Source organism: Podarcis tiliguerta (assembly GCF_965153285.1).
Source record: "Podarcis tiliguerta genome assembly, chromosome: 6".
Classification (NCBI taxonomy): Eukaryota; Metazoa; Chordata; class Lepidosauria; order Squamata; family Lacertidae; genus Podarcis; species Podarcis tiliguerta.
In genome coordinates, this window is record NC_139539.1 from 95,502,360 (window position 1) to 95,516,542 (window position 14,183).

General features: G+C 43.4%; 1 protein-coding gene across 2 annotated transcripts in view; it reads left to right on the top strand.

The window, feature by feature from the left end:
• The window catches only part of LAMC1 (laminin subunit gamma 1), a 120,277-nt gene extending 106,094 nt beyond the window's left edge, over positions 1–14,183 (top strand). The window contains exons 21-29 of one of the 2 annotated variants that reach the window (XR_014512667.1): positions 1,084–1,221; positions 3,137–3,281; positions 4,146–4,295; positions 5,528–5,642; positions 6,470–6,669; positions 7,756–7,914; positions 9,310–9,409; positions 10,850–12,188; positions 12,229–14,183. Coding sequence is in view for 1 of the 2 variants with exons in the window: in XM_083446470.1 (XP_083302596.1) it covers positions 1,084–1,221; positions 3,137–3,281; positions 4,146–4,295; positions 5,528–5,642; positions 6,470–6,669; positions 7,756–7,914; positions 9,310–9,409; positions 10,850–11,106 (1,264 nt within the window). In the remaining variant the exon portion in view is untranslated. Of the gene's footprint in view, positions 1–1,083; positions 1,222–3,136; positions 3,282–4,145; positions 4,296–5,527; positions 5,643–6,469; positions 6,670–7,755; positions 7,915–9,309; positions 9,410–10,849 lie in introns of both variants that reach the window. The other variant, XM_083446470.1, reaches the window with a different exon arrangement.

Sequence of the window (14,183 nt, forward strand, 5' to 3'; positions counted from 1 at the left end):
TCAGTTTGTCCTCTTCCCCCACCTTCTGTTCTGATAACACTGGCAAGTATCTGCTAGTTCAGTCTGTTGTATGTCTCTTTCCTTCCCCTCCCCACCCCGTTCCCGCTTTTATATTAGTCACTTCCTGTCTGAACAGTCTTGTTGAATAATGGGAAAACAGGCAATTACAGTGGTGCCTCAGGGTACATACGCTTCAGGTTACAGACTCCGCTAACCCAGAAATAGTACCTCTGGTTAAGAACTTTGCTTCAGGATGAGAACAGAAATTGCGCTCCAGCGGCATGGCGGCAGCAGGAGGCCCCATTAGCTAAAGTGGTGCTTCAGGTTAAGAACAGTTTCAGGTTAAGAACGGAGCTCCGGAACGAATTAAGTACTTAACCCGAGGTACCACTGTGTTTGGGAGAGACCGGGATCTGAATCCCCTCACATGAACAGAAACTGTTGGTCAAGCAACTCACAAAACAATGGAAGTCCTTCATCCACCACAAGCCCATGAAAAGCTGGAGTGCTTCAACCGCTTCTTTAAGTTCCTCCCTTTTTAATTTTAACCTGGGTTCTGTGAATCTTTCCCTCCCACCCACCCCTTAAAGGAAAAAAAATACTAGCTGGAAAACAGTGGGTTTCTACAAGCTTTTGGAAGAGAACTATATTGTGTCAGTCCTTTGCAAGAAGTAGAGAGGCAGCCACCTCTAGCTATGGTGAATGGCCAGCATGGATCTTTGACACTTCTGAAGAGGAACAGGAGGATCCAGGAGTCCAGCCTCTACTCCTGCCTGCCTCTCCGGTGTTGTGCTGCTACCTGGCTAGAGAATACACCAGGAGAAAACATGGAGTATTGTCTTTATGCAGCAGCACACGTGAGGTGCCCTTGACAAAGAGGCTGGCTGTTGCTGTTTTAGGGATAGGCTGTGTTGGCTACATTCTCAGGGACCATTCAGGCAGTGTTCCTGAAATTGAAGATTTATGGCATGTTTTAATTCTCCTTGAAAATGATGCCTAGGGTCTAACTCCGACTATAATGTTTGGAGAGAAAACAATGGTGGTTCTCTAACCATTTCGTTTTGCTCTCCTAATACTGCTCAGGCACAAGCAAGAAGCAGATGACATTGTTCGTGTAGCTAAAGAAGCAAATGATACGTCGACAGAAGCATATAAGCTGCTCTTGGAGACACTGGCAGGGGAGAATCAGACCATGAATGACATCGGTGACCTTAATAGGAAGTAAGTATGAAGTGAAGACACAAATTGAGATGCTTTATTTTTAAAATGTTTCAACTGTCCAACATGCTGCAGTGATCATAAGAAGCAGAATAGCTAAAATAGTTACTGTTTATGCAAAAACAGATGACAGGAATTTATATCCAGGAGCCTAAGGCATAAAACCTTTATCAGTATTAGGCTTAGGGAAGTTTTTATGTGCACGTACGAAGTGTATATCTACAATTGTAAAGTGTGAATGAGACAAAAGTGTCTCTAAGGAAATATGGTTCAGTCACATACATTCCCAGGATTTACAGTAGCTCCCCATTCAGTGTACAGCTTGTGGCATACCTGGATTTGCTACTGCTATTTGTGTGGAATGGCCTCACTAGATGCAGAACTAGCAACAAAGGTGCAGGGTTAAAAGCTAAAGGATGTGGAGCTGGCAAAGCTGACGGGGACGATTCGGAATCGGCATGATGAACTGTTCCAAAAGGACTGGGGCAAATTTATACTTTATATGAAAGAAAATTGCACACAGTTGAAAACGTTTGTAGGTTTAAGTTGAAATGTTTGGTAATGGGAAATTAAGAAGCTGATTTACTTAGAAGAAGGTGATTGCTTTAAGAATGATATAAGGTAAAAAAGTGAAACATAGGAATGTGAAGAAATTGATAAAGTGATGCTTTATTTAAGTAATGCTTTAAGTTATGGATTATTTAAGTAATGCTTTAAGTTATAAATTCTTTGATTTTTGATTCTGAAATGTAATGAAATATGGAAAACTTAATAAAAATTATATTAAAAAAAATAAAAGCTAAAGGATTAAAACAAGGTGGCATTAAAGAACTTAAAAGTTTGGCTGAATACAGCAGTTTTAACTTGGTGCTGGAAATGGCAAAGTTCAGTTATCAGATATGCTTCTTTTGAGGAAACTGACCTGTACTCCTAGGGAAGAGAAACTCAGATTTTAGTTCTCATAACTGGAGTCCTGGTCCAGATACCCTCTCCACACTCCGCCACCACCCCAAAGATCAATTTTAAAGCATGGGCCAGGGTCAGGCCACTTGGGGATACTTAAAATGACCTGTACCTTTTAAATGGAAGCTGACTGGTTGCTTGTTCAGCTGTCCATCCACAGGTGCAGTGTATTCCCGGCCAGTTTCCATATTTAATTCAGTGATTTGTGTGTATTTGCATTGAACTGTTTAATTGTTTATCTGAAAGCATCTCTGAAATTGTTTATCTGAAACCATTGGTATCTGAAGAAGCGTGCATGCACACGGAAACTCATACCAATAACTAACTTACCGTATTTTTCCGCTCTATAACACGCACCCGACCATAACACACACGTAGTTTTTAGAGGAGGAAAATCCGTAGGCATGCCACCTGTAGGCATTCCCTCTATAACACGCACAGACATTTCCCCTTACTTTCTAGGAGGAAAAAAGTGAGTGTTATGGTGCAAAAAATACGGTAGTTGGTCTGTAAGGTGCTACTGGAAGGAATTTTTTAATTTTGTTTCGACTATGGCAGACCAACACAGCTACCTACCTCTAACTGAAAGCATCTCTGATTAACTTTATTAGAAAGGCTGCCCTATACTGCCAAACCATTGATCCATCAAGCTCAGTATGATTTGTTCTGACTGGCACCAGCTCTTTTAAGTCTTTTTAGACTGCTCCAGGCACCAGTCTTTCCCAGCTCTGCTCCCTAAGATCTAAGTTTAAAAGATGTCAGAGATTAAATGAGGAGCTCCTTGCGTGCAAAAGTTTGTTTTGCTGGCTACCGAGCTGCAGGCCCTTTCCACCTGGTGCAGCCATACCCACCTACCCACTCCTTGAGCACAAGACCTGTTGCATCCAAAGCAGAAATAGTACCTTGAGCCAACAGGCCAAAGAGAAACAATAGTAAGGTTATCTTTGGTTCCTAGGTATAACCAGGCAAAAGACATTTCCCGAGATCTAGAAAAGCAGGCAAACAAAGTCCATGCAGATGCTGAGGAGGCTGGGAATAAGGCCCTGCAGATCTATGCCAACCTCACCAGTCTGCCATCTATAGACTCGGAGGAGCTAGAGGTATGTTTTTTATTGTCATCTTACTGTTTTTGAAATATATGCAACATCCAAACATAGTCAACACTAGCAATACCATGGCTGATCCCAAAGGGGGGTAGATTTCAAAGGTGCAATAGGACATGTATATTCATTTTTAAAGTTCTTCAATCCAGTAAGTGTTTCTACAAGTTATAATGCGTTCAAGGTGGGTGACATGCTTGGTTATCCCATTGCATGTAAGAAATGAACAGCTGCCAGGTGGCATAGGATCCAGTTTGCCTCTGGCCACCCCTATTTGGCAAGTCAACTTTTCTACAAGTGCAACTGACTATTCTTGTGTCTTCTTGGAGTCTTGATAAGCTAGTTGTGGTGTGGCAGCATGTGGCTGTCTCCAAACATGCTGCCATAATCAGTAGAATCAGCATCACTTTATAGCTTGTGTTGATTAAGAGTAATCTAAAACACCTAATAAAAGGAGACAGGTTGCATCTCTTTCCAAGCTGGAGATATGCTGAGTTGGGCTTTGTGTAGAGTTTGTTGGAAGAGCTTTAAAGCACCAATAAAACTGAAACTTGTTTAGCTTTTGTAGGTGACACCAGAGATAAATGGTTCAAGCCCTTGATGTCAGCTAAGAGATTATTTGTTTAATGCTTTTTGAAATACGTATAATATGCTGTTGAGGCACTTCTGGGTACTTCAAGATGTGCTGCAGATAGCACTGCTGTATCTGATCCTGGTTTGAGGTCTTTTAAAGGGTGGTTTTGATCCAGCTCATCGGATACCATGTTTGTAAATTCAGCCCCTTGGAAATGTGCCATAAAATGTATAATACACAATTGCTTCATTCACAAAAGCCATTTCTCTTCCTGTTTTCTCCATGTGCAGAATGAGGCAAATAAGATCAAGAAGGAAGCCAGAGAACTTGATCAACTCATTAACAGGAAGCTGAAGGATTATGAGGACCTAAGAGAAGACATGAAAGGGAAAGAGCTGGAAGTACAGAACCTTTTGGAGAAGGGCAAGACTGAACAGCAGGTCAGTTCTACTTGTATGTAAGCTCTTGCCCTGACAAAAGCCATCAATGCAGGTTAAAACAGGGGTGGCTTAACTCCTCTCAACCTTTGAAAACTTGTGTTAACCAATTCATGGAGAGGTATGCTGGACATGTGTTTAGGGCTTTTTTTGACCATGTGTTCTGTAGAATGGCTGCCCCATGCGCAGGACAGAGCTAGGTGCAAAGTGTTCATGGAGAGACAGCATGGGCCCCAGAGCCTGGGGAAAGTGGCCTGGAGACGAGGAAAGGACGGGTGGAGAGAGAGTAGGCAGTAAGGGAGAAACAATTTGCTGTAAAAGGCAAGAGAAGGTTTTCGTGTCCAAGCCAAAAGAGACCATAGTGGTGTGAATACACACCTAAAGCAGAATCAGCAGTCAAAAACAGAGTTGGGGAGGATGAAGGGCCTTTCCAATTCTTTAGCATCTTTGTCCTTAAAATATATGAACTGTTTTAAAAGGTTTAGATTTTGTTCTTGTGACTGTGCAAATGTACTTTCCTATACTGTTTAACTTCCTTGTAAGCTGCTTTAGTCACATAATAATCAGAGACTCCTAGGGTCAGTATGGTTTAGAGGCCACTTCCTCCATTGTGTCTGATTACATCCTCCTTGAAATCCACTGAAGAAAGAAGCATTGTCAGCATTGTCCTCTCTGCTGTGGAACTCACTCCCACTGAAGACTCACGAAATCCAGGCCTGAGTGTATTTCAGAAGCATTGCAAAGCCATAAGTATTGAGCTGCCTTGTGGGGCTAGAATTAAGGTGGGGAAAGCTTAGGAAAATTTCACTGCTCTGCTAGGGACTTGACTCCTGCCCCTGCACCTTTGGGGAAACATTGAAGCTGCCCAGAGTGGGAGGGGTACAAATAGAAGAACAACAACGCTCAGACTGTGGCAGGAATCCACCCAGCACTCGTGGGAAAATGTGGTGTGATCTCTTAGAGTAATCAAGTGAAACTTTTAACACATGGCAAGATAAAAGTCTGTAATTTTATTAGGACAAGTTACTTGTTGTTTACTGTTGTTACAATTGTTTTCTCAGAATTTGTCTTCTGTACCATGAAGATAAATAAAAGCAGTATTTTTTAAAATAATAATAATAAATTGAAATTCAATAGAAACAGTCTGTGCATAATACACAGGCATTGTATGAAGGCACTGTAGAGAGAGGCAGAGAGCGTGGGGCTGACCTGCTGTGTTGTGTGTGCTTGCACAGACTGCCGACCAGCTCTTGGCTCGAGCAGATGCTGCCAAGGCTCTGGCTGAAGAAGCCGCCAAGAAGGGGAGCAACACCCTCCAGGAGGCCAATGACATTCTCAGCAACTTGAAAGGTAGGCGGCACCATGACTTTCTGATGAGTCATTTTGCAGAATGGCAGGCTGACCTCCCTGAGTGACTCAGCCCTCTCTTGGGGGGGGGGGAGTGGGCCAGAATCAGAATATTGTTCCACAGGACGCGTTTTTCCTATTACTACCGACTGTACTGCTGTAATCACGTCAGTATTATCCCAGTGAAAAGTGTATGTTCAGGACTGAGCTTACGCCCTGATTTCCTGGGGGGGGGGGCATATGTCAATGGTGTGAGCATATGCATGAAAACCTGGAGGTCAAGCTTCATAACTGGGCACAGATTCGAACTTTGGTCTCAGTCAAAAGCGCCAACCGCTGTAGCAGGATTCCCAAGGTGCAGTACATCTCAGCCCTTGTACATGTTTCCTTCTGACAAATTTACTGTAGCCGTTTACGTGACAAGACAGAAAAGGATAAGATAATCACTTGTGAGGATCTTTTGTAAGCCCCTCTGAAAGCTTCTCAGGGTCAACAGCTTATTATAAATATTGGGGGGGGGGGAGAGACACCAGTTTCTTCTCACCCACTTGCATTCCAGTGGGTTTCGAAGACCTTTGATACAAAACAGTGTTTCATGGCGGATCTGTCTGTCAGTGGCTGTTAGCGACAGCTGCTATTTGGACCTTGCCTGTTTGGAAGCAATATACCTCTGAATATCAGGTCCTAGGGACAAGCCGGGGGGGGGGGGCTGTTGCTTTCATGTCTTGCCTATGGGCTTCCCATCTGATAGACCACAGTTAGAAATAGAAGGCTGAGTTAGATGGATTTTTGTTTGATCCAGTGGGGCTTCCTTACATCCCCCCCCCCAGACTTCGACAAGAGAGTGAATGATAACAAGACTGCAGCTCAGGAGGCTCTAAGGAGAATTCCTGCCATTACCCAGACCATCTTGGAGGCCAACAATAAGACACGGCAAGCGGAACTGGCACTGGGCAACGCTGCTGCGGATGCCAGAGAAGCCAAGAACAAAGCTGCTGATTCTGAGAGAATTGCTAATTCTGTGCAGAAGGTGAGTCTTGTGCATCAGTGGTAGAGGACATCCTTTGTATGCCGGCTCCATCTTCAATCTCTAGTAAATACTGGGCTAGCTGGACCATTGGTCTGAAGCAACATATTGAGGAACTTCATTTGTTCAAAAGTATTTTATTTTTTTGTGTGGTACAGTTTTTCCTGAATTATCTGTCTTCAGACCACAGATGTGAATAACATGTCTGAGCAGTTCATGAAATGAACTCTCGGGACACAGAATACTAGCATGTCAGGACAAAAGTTCCCAACTTGCTGGTTTTCATGTGTGTGGAATTTACTTTCTCCATTTTCCAAACACATCATGCCTCCTGCCCACAGCCTGAAGTGGCAACAGCGCATAGTCATCCACATAATTATTCTGCATAAATAGATCAGATCTTGGCAATATGTAATAGACAAGAAGCTGTCTTCTATGAGACCAATGGCTGTTTTAGCATTAGTGGAAGTCAAAAGCTGACATTTCTCTCCTGGCAAGCAGTTGGTAAAGAAGCCGGCTCAGTTGTCTTGCTCTTAACGCTGCCCAGAACAGAGAGAGCTTTCCTATAACATTAAAGGACCAAATACCATGGCAGGGTGTTCTTTCGTACCCTGTGGAGAAACACAGCTCAGTGGCAGAGCACACAATTTGCATGTGGAAAACCCCTGGTATTAATCCGTTGTGGCTCCAGGTAAAGATGGTTATGAAGGCTGGGAATGATCCCTGCATGAGTCACTAGAAAGGTGCACCCTGGCACATTGGGACAAGTACTAGACTGTGTGGACCCACCAATTAGTCTAACTGTATGGGGCAACCTCATATAGACACATACAATCAATATTAGTACTTCAAATGAAGTTTTACGATGAGGCTTTAAGAGCAGTGAAGGAATTAACTGGAGGGGAAACACGTACGAATCTGCGTTGACTTCATTAGGCACAGCCCAGTGCTGGTGTTGATTGGGACTCAGGAACAAACTGCATGTATGTTTGGACCAGCTGTGCAGGCTCTTCATCCTTTCATATATACTTGCTTTGTTCAGGTATTTTTATTTATTTTTTATACGGTTTTGGTCTCTGCCCGTTCTAGAATGCTGCTTCAACAAAAGCTGATGCTGACAAGACCTTCTCCACTGTTGCTGAGCTGGACAAAGAAGTGGGCGACATGTTGCAGCAGCTGGATGCAGCAGAGAAAGAGCTAAAGGCCAAACAGGAAAGCGCTGATCAAGATATGATGATGGCAGGAATGGTGAGTTACTTTGTCTGCTTCCAAAAAACCAAAAAAACATTAATTTTGGGGGGTTAGATTGGCATATTGTTAATCTGCAATATCAGCACATACAGTGGAACCTCAGGTTAAGTACTTAATTGGTTCCGGAAGTCCGTTCTTAACCTGAACCGTTCTTAATCTGAAGCACGCTTTCCCAATGAAAGTAATGGAAAAGTGGATTGATCTGTTCCAGACAATGAAAAATACCCCCTAAAACAGCAATTTAACACAAATTTTACTCTCTAACGAGACCATTGATCCATAAAATGAAGGCAATAATCAATGTACTATAAAATAAATAAGACAGTATTGTAGATGGAAAAAAAATAACATTTTTTTTCCTTACCTGCACTGATGATCGTCATTGTTTGAATGGGGAGCTTTTATCCATTTCTGCAGTCACACAATCAACCAGTAGCTGAACTGGGTTCCACACGATCCCCAAAACAATGGCAGAAGGCAGAGTCCCCCAGAAGTCCCCCAAATGAAGGAGCAAAGCAAAGACAAAGGCACAGGGCAGACTCACATAAACAAATCCAAAATCCCTTGCAGAATCCCAAAATTTTCCCTCCCCCCCCCCCCCCCACAGGGTAGGTGGGCTTACCCGGCTAGGTGCCACCCATCTTGCTACGGCTGGGGGGTGGGGCAAGGGTTGGTCAAGGGCTTTTCGGCCCAGGCTCACCTTTGTTTTCTTAATAGCTTCACTGCTCTTGGTCTTCGTTAGGGAAATGTTCCTTACCTAACTTTGGGGCTGGGATGTGACCTGCTGGGCACCCTGCGGATGTCGGGGCCTGGCTCCTGGCATTCGCAGAGGTCTCAGAGAGCTCCCGCTACTTGAGCCCAGTCGCGGAGCCTCCGTAGGCCCTGCGGATGTCCAGGCTTGGCTCTGGGCAGTGGCGAGGCCTCCGAGAGCTCAGAACACTCACTTCCGGGTTAAAAACATTTGTAACCCGAAAAAACATAACTCGAGGCGTTTGTAACCAGAGGCACCACTGTGTGTTGGTTTTTTAAAAGAGACTTTACAAAACCCATTCATGGGTGCCTGCCCTTCAAAGAAGTCTCATGCCATTTGGAAAATCATTTCCTCCTTTTCTCTTTCCCATCCTCTCACCTTTGTCTTCCTGGGCGACTCCCTTGTCTTCCAGCAGAAATGACATTGCATGATGCTGCAGTGTTTGAGACAGAGTTGACGCATGCATGCTCATTACTCAGGGACTTAGGTGTGTAGAGTTACTCACTGCAAATTAAACACCACAGGTAGTGTCTTATTAGCTGGCTCATGTGGTCAGCTACAAGTAATTGATATGGAATTACACACATGCATATGTGAATTCAGTTGTAATATCCATTTGAATTTATTTTTTAATTCCCCAGGCTTCAGAGGCAGCTCAGGAAGCAGAAGCCAATGCAAGGAAAGCAAAGACCTCTGTTAGCAGCTTGCTGAGCATGATTAATGACCTCCTTGAGAAGCTGGGTATGTATCTTCAGCTGGTAAACTGCTAGAGAGATTGACCTTCTCACCCTGAATAGTGTGGCATTTGGGGTATTGCCTTGCGATGTGAATACCCCTTTCCTGTTTGTTTGTTTGTTTGTTTGTTTGTTTGTTTGTTTGTTTGTTCTTTCAAGTCATTGCTATACCTGGCTAACATAAGTTTGTGTAGCTGGGCACCTAGTCTAATAATTTTTGTGGACGTACTCAAAGGACTTCAATAAAATGCTTATCAACAATAGTGTACAGTGACTTGAGTTGACAAAGCTGAAATTATGATAAGCAAGTGGGGCTTAATGTAAAACTGCACATATATTTATTTTACATATTAAGATATGTATCTGTCTGGCATCTGTCAGAAAGTCCATTCCCTGTATTCAATACAATCTGGCTTTCTAAAACAAAACCTAGATGGACAAATCTATGAATGTGCAATGATTGACTCCCACTCCCAGCACTGTCTATTGACTGCACACCACATTGTTGTTTTACTCTTAGTGGCATGTTGTTGTGAGGGCAAAACCTGCCAGCTAACCCTGACAATGGGTGTCCAGGCCTCCACTCTCAGGGATTCCATGCAGGGTAGTGATGTTTTTGTGTCCAAATCACAGAAAGTTGTACAGCACCCCCTTAGGAGCCCTTGCAGTATGCAAGACTTCACTCTGCAAATCGACATGCTTGCCTGGTTAACGGGTTCACTGATAGCTAGATTACCGTAGTGGGTGCATATAGCACTAGGGTGGCTCTGTCCCCGTTTGCTCCACTCGCCGACCCCCACAAGCCCTACTCACCAACCCGTCCACAAGACACTTTATTTGCTGAATTGGCTGCCCAGTCAAGGACTATCCCAGCTTCTCCCTTCTTTTTGCAGCCACATTTTGCATCGGTTTTCACAACAATAATTTCTTGTACAGTTTACTGCTTCAGAAGTCCATAGACTTGGCCTGTAAAAAAAGAACGGGTGGGCTGAATGATTAAATGCAGAGAATGAGCAATCAGTCGTTTATGTTGTTTAATCTTGGCATTGTAAAAAGGAGGGAAAAAATAGTTAAGGATGGATATGTATAGAGAACTTTTTCTCAAACAGCGGAAATAAAGTTCAAATAACATTTAAATTTCACAATGTAAAATATTTGTACATAATGAGAATTTCTGGGTGTGCAGTTTAAGAGACATTGAACTCAGTGCTACACATTTCTGAGTTTTGATACACAACTTATCTCTCAAATTTAAACAATTTGAATGCAATAGTTAGAGGAATTTTAGAGATGATTTGGCAAGCTAGGAAGATCAGGTTTTTGAATTATTTTGCTTTTTTAACCTCTTTCTCTTTTGCATTTGACCAGTGGAAATTATTTCTGTATCAGAATGAAGTGGGCCTTAATTTTTTAAAAATTCTAATTTTGTATGTTGCTCCCATTACAGGGCGTGTGGAACCTGTGGACTTGAGCAAACTGAATGAGATTGAGGATACTTTGAACACTGCCAAAAACCAGATGAGGGACAACGATTTGGACCGGAAAGTCTCCGATCTGGAGAAGGCAGCTGAAAAGCAAGCCAGTGCCATCAATGAATATGACAGGGACATTAACACCATTAGGAAAGACATTAGCAATTTAGAGGACATCAAGAAGACCTTACCAACCGGCTGTTTCAACACCCCGTCCATTGAAAAACCCTAAGGATGTGCTAAAGGCAGGGGGGCGTTCCCTCAATGACTGGTGGAGCAGTTCTTTTGGCTGTGGAGTGCCTTAATTCCTAGGTTACCTTCTTCAGGACCCCCACCTCATCTCCCACACAGCTATCAGTTCTTTCTTTCCCAATTCAAGGGAGAAAATTGCAAGTTTCTGAATGAGCGCAAATTAAATATCCAGCCTTTGGGCTTCAGAAGGGTTTAAAGATATGAAATGTATACACTTCCTTCCTCAAAACACTCCATTTCCCCCTCTTCTCCCAGAAAAGGCTCCCCTTTGATTTGCATAATGATGTGAAATATTATGGACTGTTGTGCTGAATTACAGAAAGGGCTATGAGAACTGATACATAGTGGGGGCAGTCGCAGGCTTCTCCTTTTTTCATCCCCCGTCTCTCTCTCCCGTACCCCATCTCACAATTTCTCTGTTCTTTTTGTTTCTATGAAGGAAAAGGTTTGGCTACCAAAGTATTAAATTGTAACGGCCAGCATAGCTACAGTTTGTAAGAAACGCTGATGGCCTTCAGAATCAGAAAAGAAGAAAAGGTCAACTTAATTCATATATTAGTGGCTTTGGTAGCCAGCTGCCAATTTTAAAGAAACTTTCTAGAGTGCAATATGTATATGTATATCTTGATTCTGAGAAACAGTTTCTCAGAAATGCTTTTGGGGAGTCATGAGGAAGGAGGGGTGTGTTAGGTCTCCATGGTGCTACACCTTGGCCTGCCTTCGACTTCTGAGAACACAGGCAGAAATTTTAATTCTTCAAGATGGAAGAATCTACTCGTGATCAGAATTGTTCCTGTCACCAGCCAGTCACTAGTAATATTCAAGAGGTATCTTCCAGGGACAGATCATTTAATATCAACAGATTCTGTCTTTCTCTCTTGGGGGCAGAGGAAACCCCTGAATCAGACTCTTTCTTTTGTTCCCTTTTTTGAAAGAAGCATCCACCATCCAGAGAGTACTTTTTTTTGCTAGACTTGCCTGGAAGTCAACATAATCCTCTCTGGTAGAATGTTTGCAGAGTTCTCTTTCTGCAGGTTGAATCATATCACTTTGCCATGGTAGGTTTACCTCTTGTGTAAAGGGGAGTAATCACAAAATATAGCTGACCCATCTTTCTAGGAAAAATAATTGGTCAGGCCTAATTCTAGGGGTAAATAACTCCAAGAGTTCACAGTATTTACTAACTGAGCTGGTGGTTCCTTGGTATGAATTTCTGCCCCGCCCAGAATGCCCCTCTCCCACTTTGATTACGCTTCCTTGTGGGGAGAAGATACCTCCTTCCATGTTGTCTCTCTTCTCCACCCCCCTCTCCCTTTTAATCCTGAACTGGAGGAAATTATCTGCCTCCGCAGTTTCCTCAAGAGAGAGCTCTGATGCTTCCACCCCCTGCCTTTGAGATCTGCATATACCCACCCTGAAACACTATGCAACTTTGTACGTTTGCGTAGAGGGGAAGAAATTTATTATCTGACACACACACTGGTGCTATTAATTATTTCAAATTTATATTTTTGTGTGAATGTGGGATTTTGTGTCTTTTTTTATCATGATTATAGTGTGAGGAAAAGTCTGTTTCTCTCTCTCTCTTGCCCCTCTCCAGCCTTCCCCCCTGTAAATATGCTTGGCCTTGCATCCCGAGTGGCCCTGTTCTCTCACTGCTTCCTCTTCACCGCCACACTGCCCACATCATCCTCTCCTCCTGGTTATTATTCCTCTGGCAGTGAGGGTCAGGTATTTTCTCTGCCCATCCACACCTCTGCAGGTGGTAGTTAATAGTGTTCCATATCTGCAATGCCAGCTGAGAGGCAAGTTGCCCTCCTCCTCTTCTAAAGCCACGTGACACCTAAAGGAGTCAGAGGGGTGTAGCTCACGATGCCTTAGGCCATTTCGGGTGATGCTTTGCCCTGGGAGACTCTCTCTGGGCTGAAATGGGGAGCACCTCCTCTGCCCCACACCTCCTTCCTCCACTGTGAGCAGAAATGGGAGAACCGGAATATCACCCATTCCGGCAGATCCAGAGTTCTCTCAGGGGACAGGAAGGAGACCCACAGGCCTGAGGCCTCCTGCTTGGGGGGTGAAGGCATCACCCAAACTGGCCCTTTGTTTGTGGTCTTGATATTATGAATGGTTATAGGCTTCCTGCTGGCTTTGAAGAGGAAATGCAACTTGGGCTTACTTCTTACTCAGGTGGTTCAACCTAGGTCTGAGCTGGTACCATTTCTCTATGCAGTTTGGTTTTTGTTTTTCAAGAGAAAAACTTTTCTCTCAGGCATGGCTAGTTGTCTACATGTAGGGAAATTAAGGAACATTCAGTCATGGGAGCCATTTGCTGAAGGGGCGCCAGCCGGCCACATGCTTTCCACCACAGTAAGCGCTGGACCATTACTGTAGATTCAGTGGCAGGTCTCTGTGAATACAGGCAGGCAGGCAGAATCCCTTTGGCCTTGGTTTTTACAGCACCTCCAGGGCCGGAGAGAGAAGCTCCAGCCAGATCTTAATTTTATCCAAGCAACGTCTTCAACAGTTTACATAAAGCCGACTTGCATGCATACAGGCAAACAGAACCGAAAGCCATGAACTGGAAATGGCTTTTTGCTGTGGCCTCTCGCACTTGACTAGAAGGGGATGATTACAGTTCGCAGTGCGCTTCTAGTCCTTTCCTTGCCTTTCTAGTATTTCCCCCCTTTTCTCTTAAACAGGTTTTAACAGATTTTTTTATTTTTAAATAAATAAATAAAAAGGCCTTTATAAGAATTTACAAATATTGCGTTAACAGCTATTATCACGTTTGTATAGGTCCAAGTTATTTCTTTGCATAACAAAACGATGCAACAGCTGTTCACGGGAGACGCCTGCTGAAGAGTTCCCTTCATTTTATTTTTTTTTCTCAACTGTGAGCACCTCAAAAAGTGCCTTCACTCCAGTTTTAGACTTAAATCTGTGGTCTTGCTGTCTGGGGGCAGTGAACAAAAACAACAAAAATGCAACACTTGGCAGTTTTATGTATAAAACAGTATTTCTTATTTATAATAAAGACTGAATATTTGTAACCCCTCA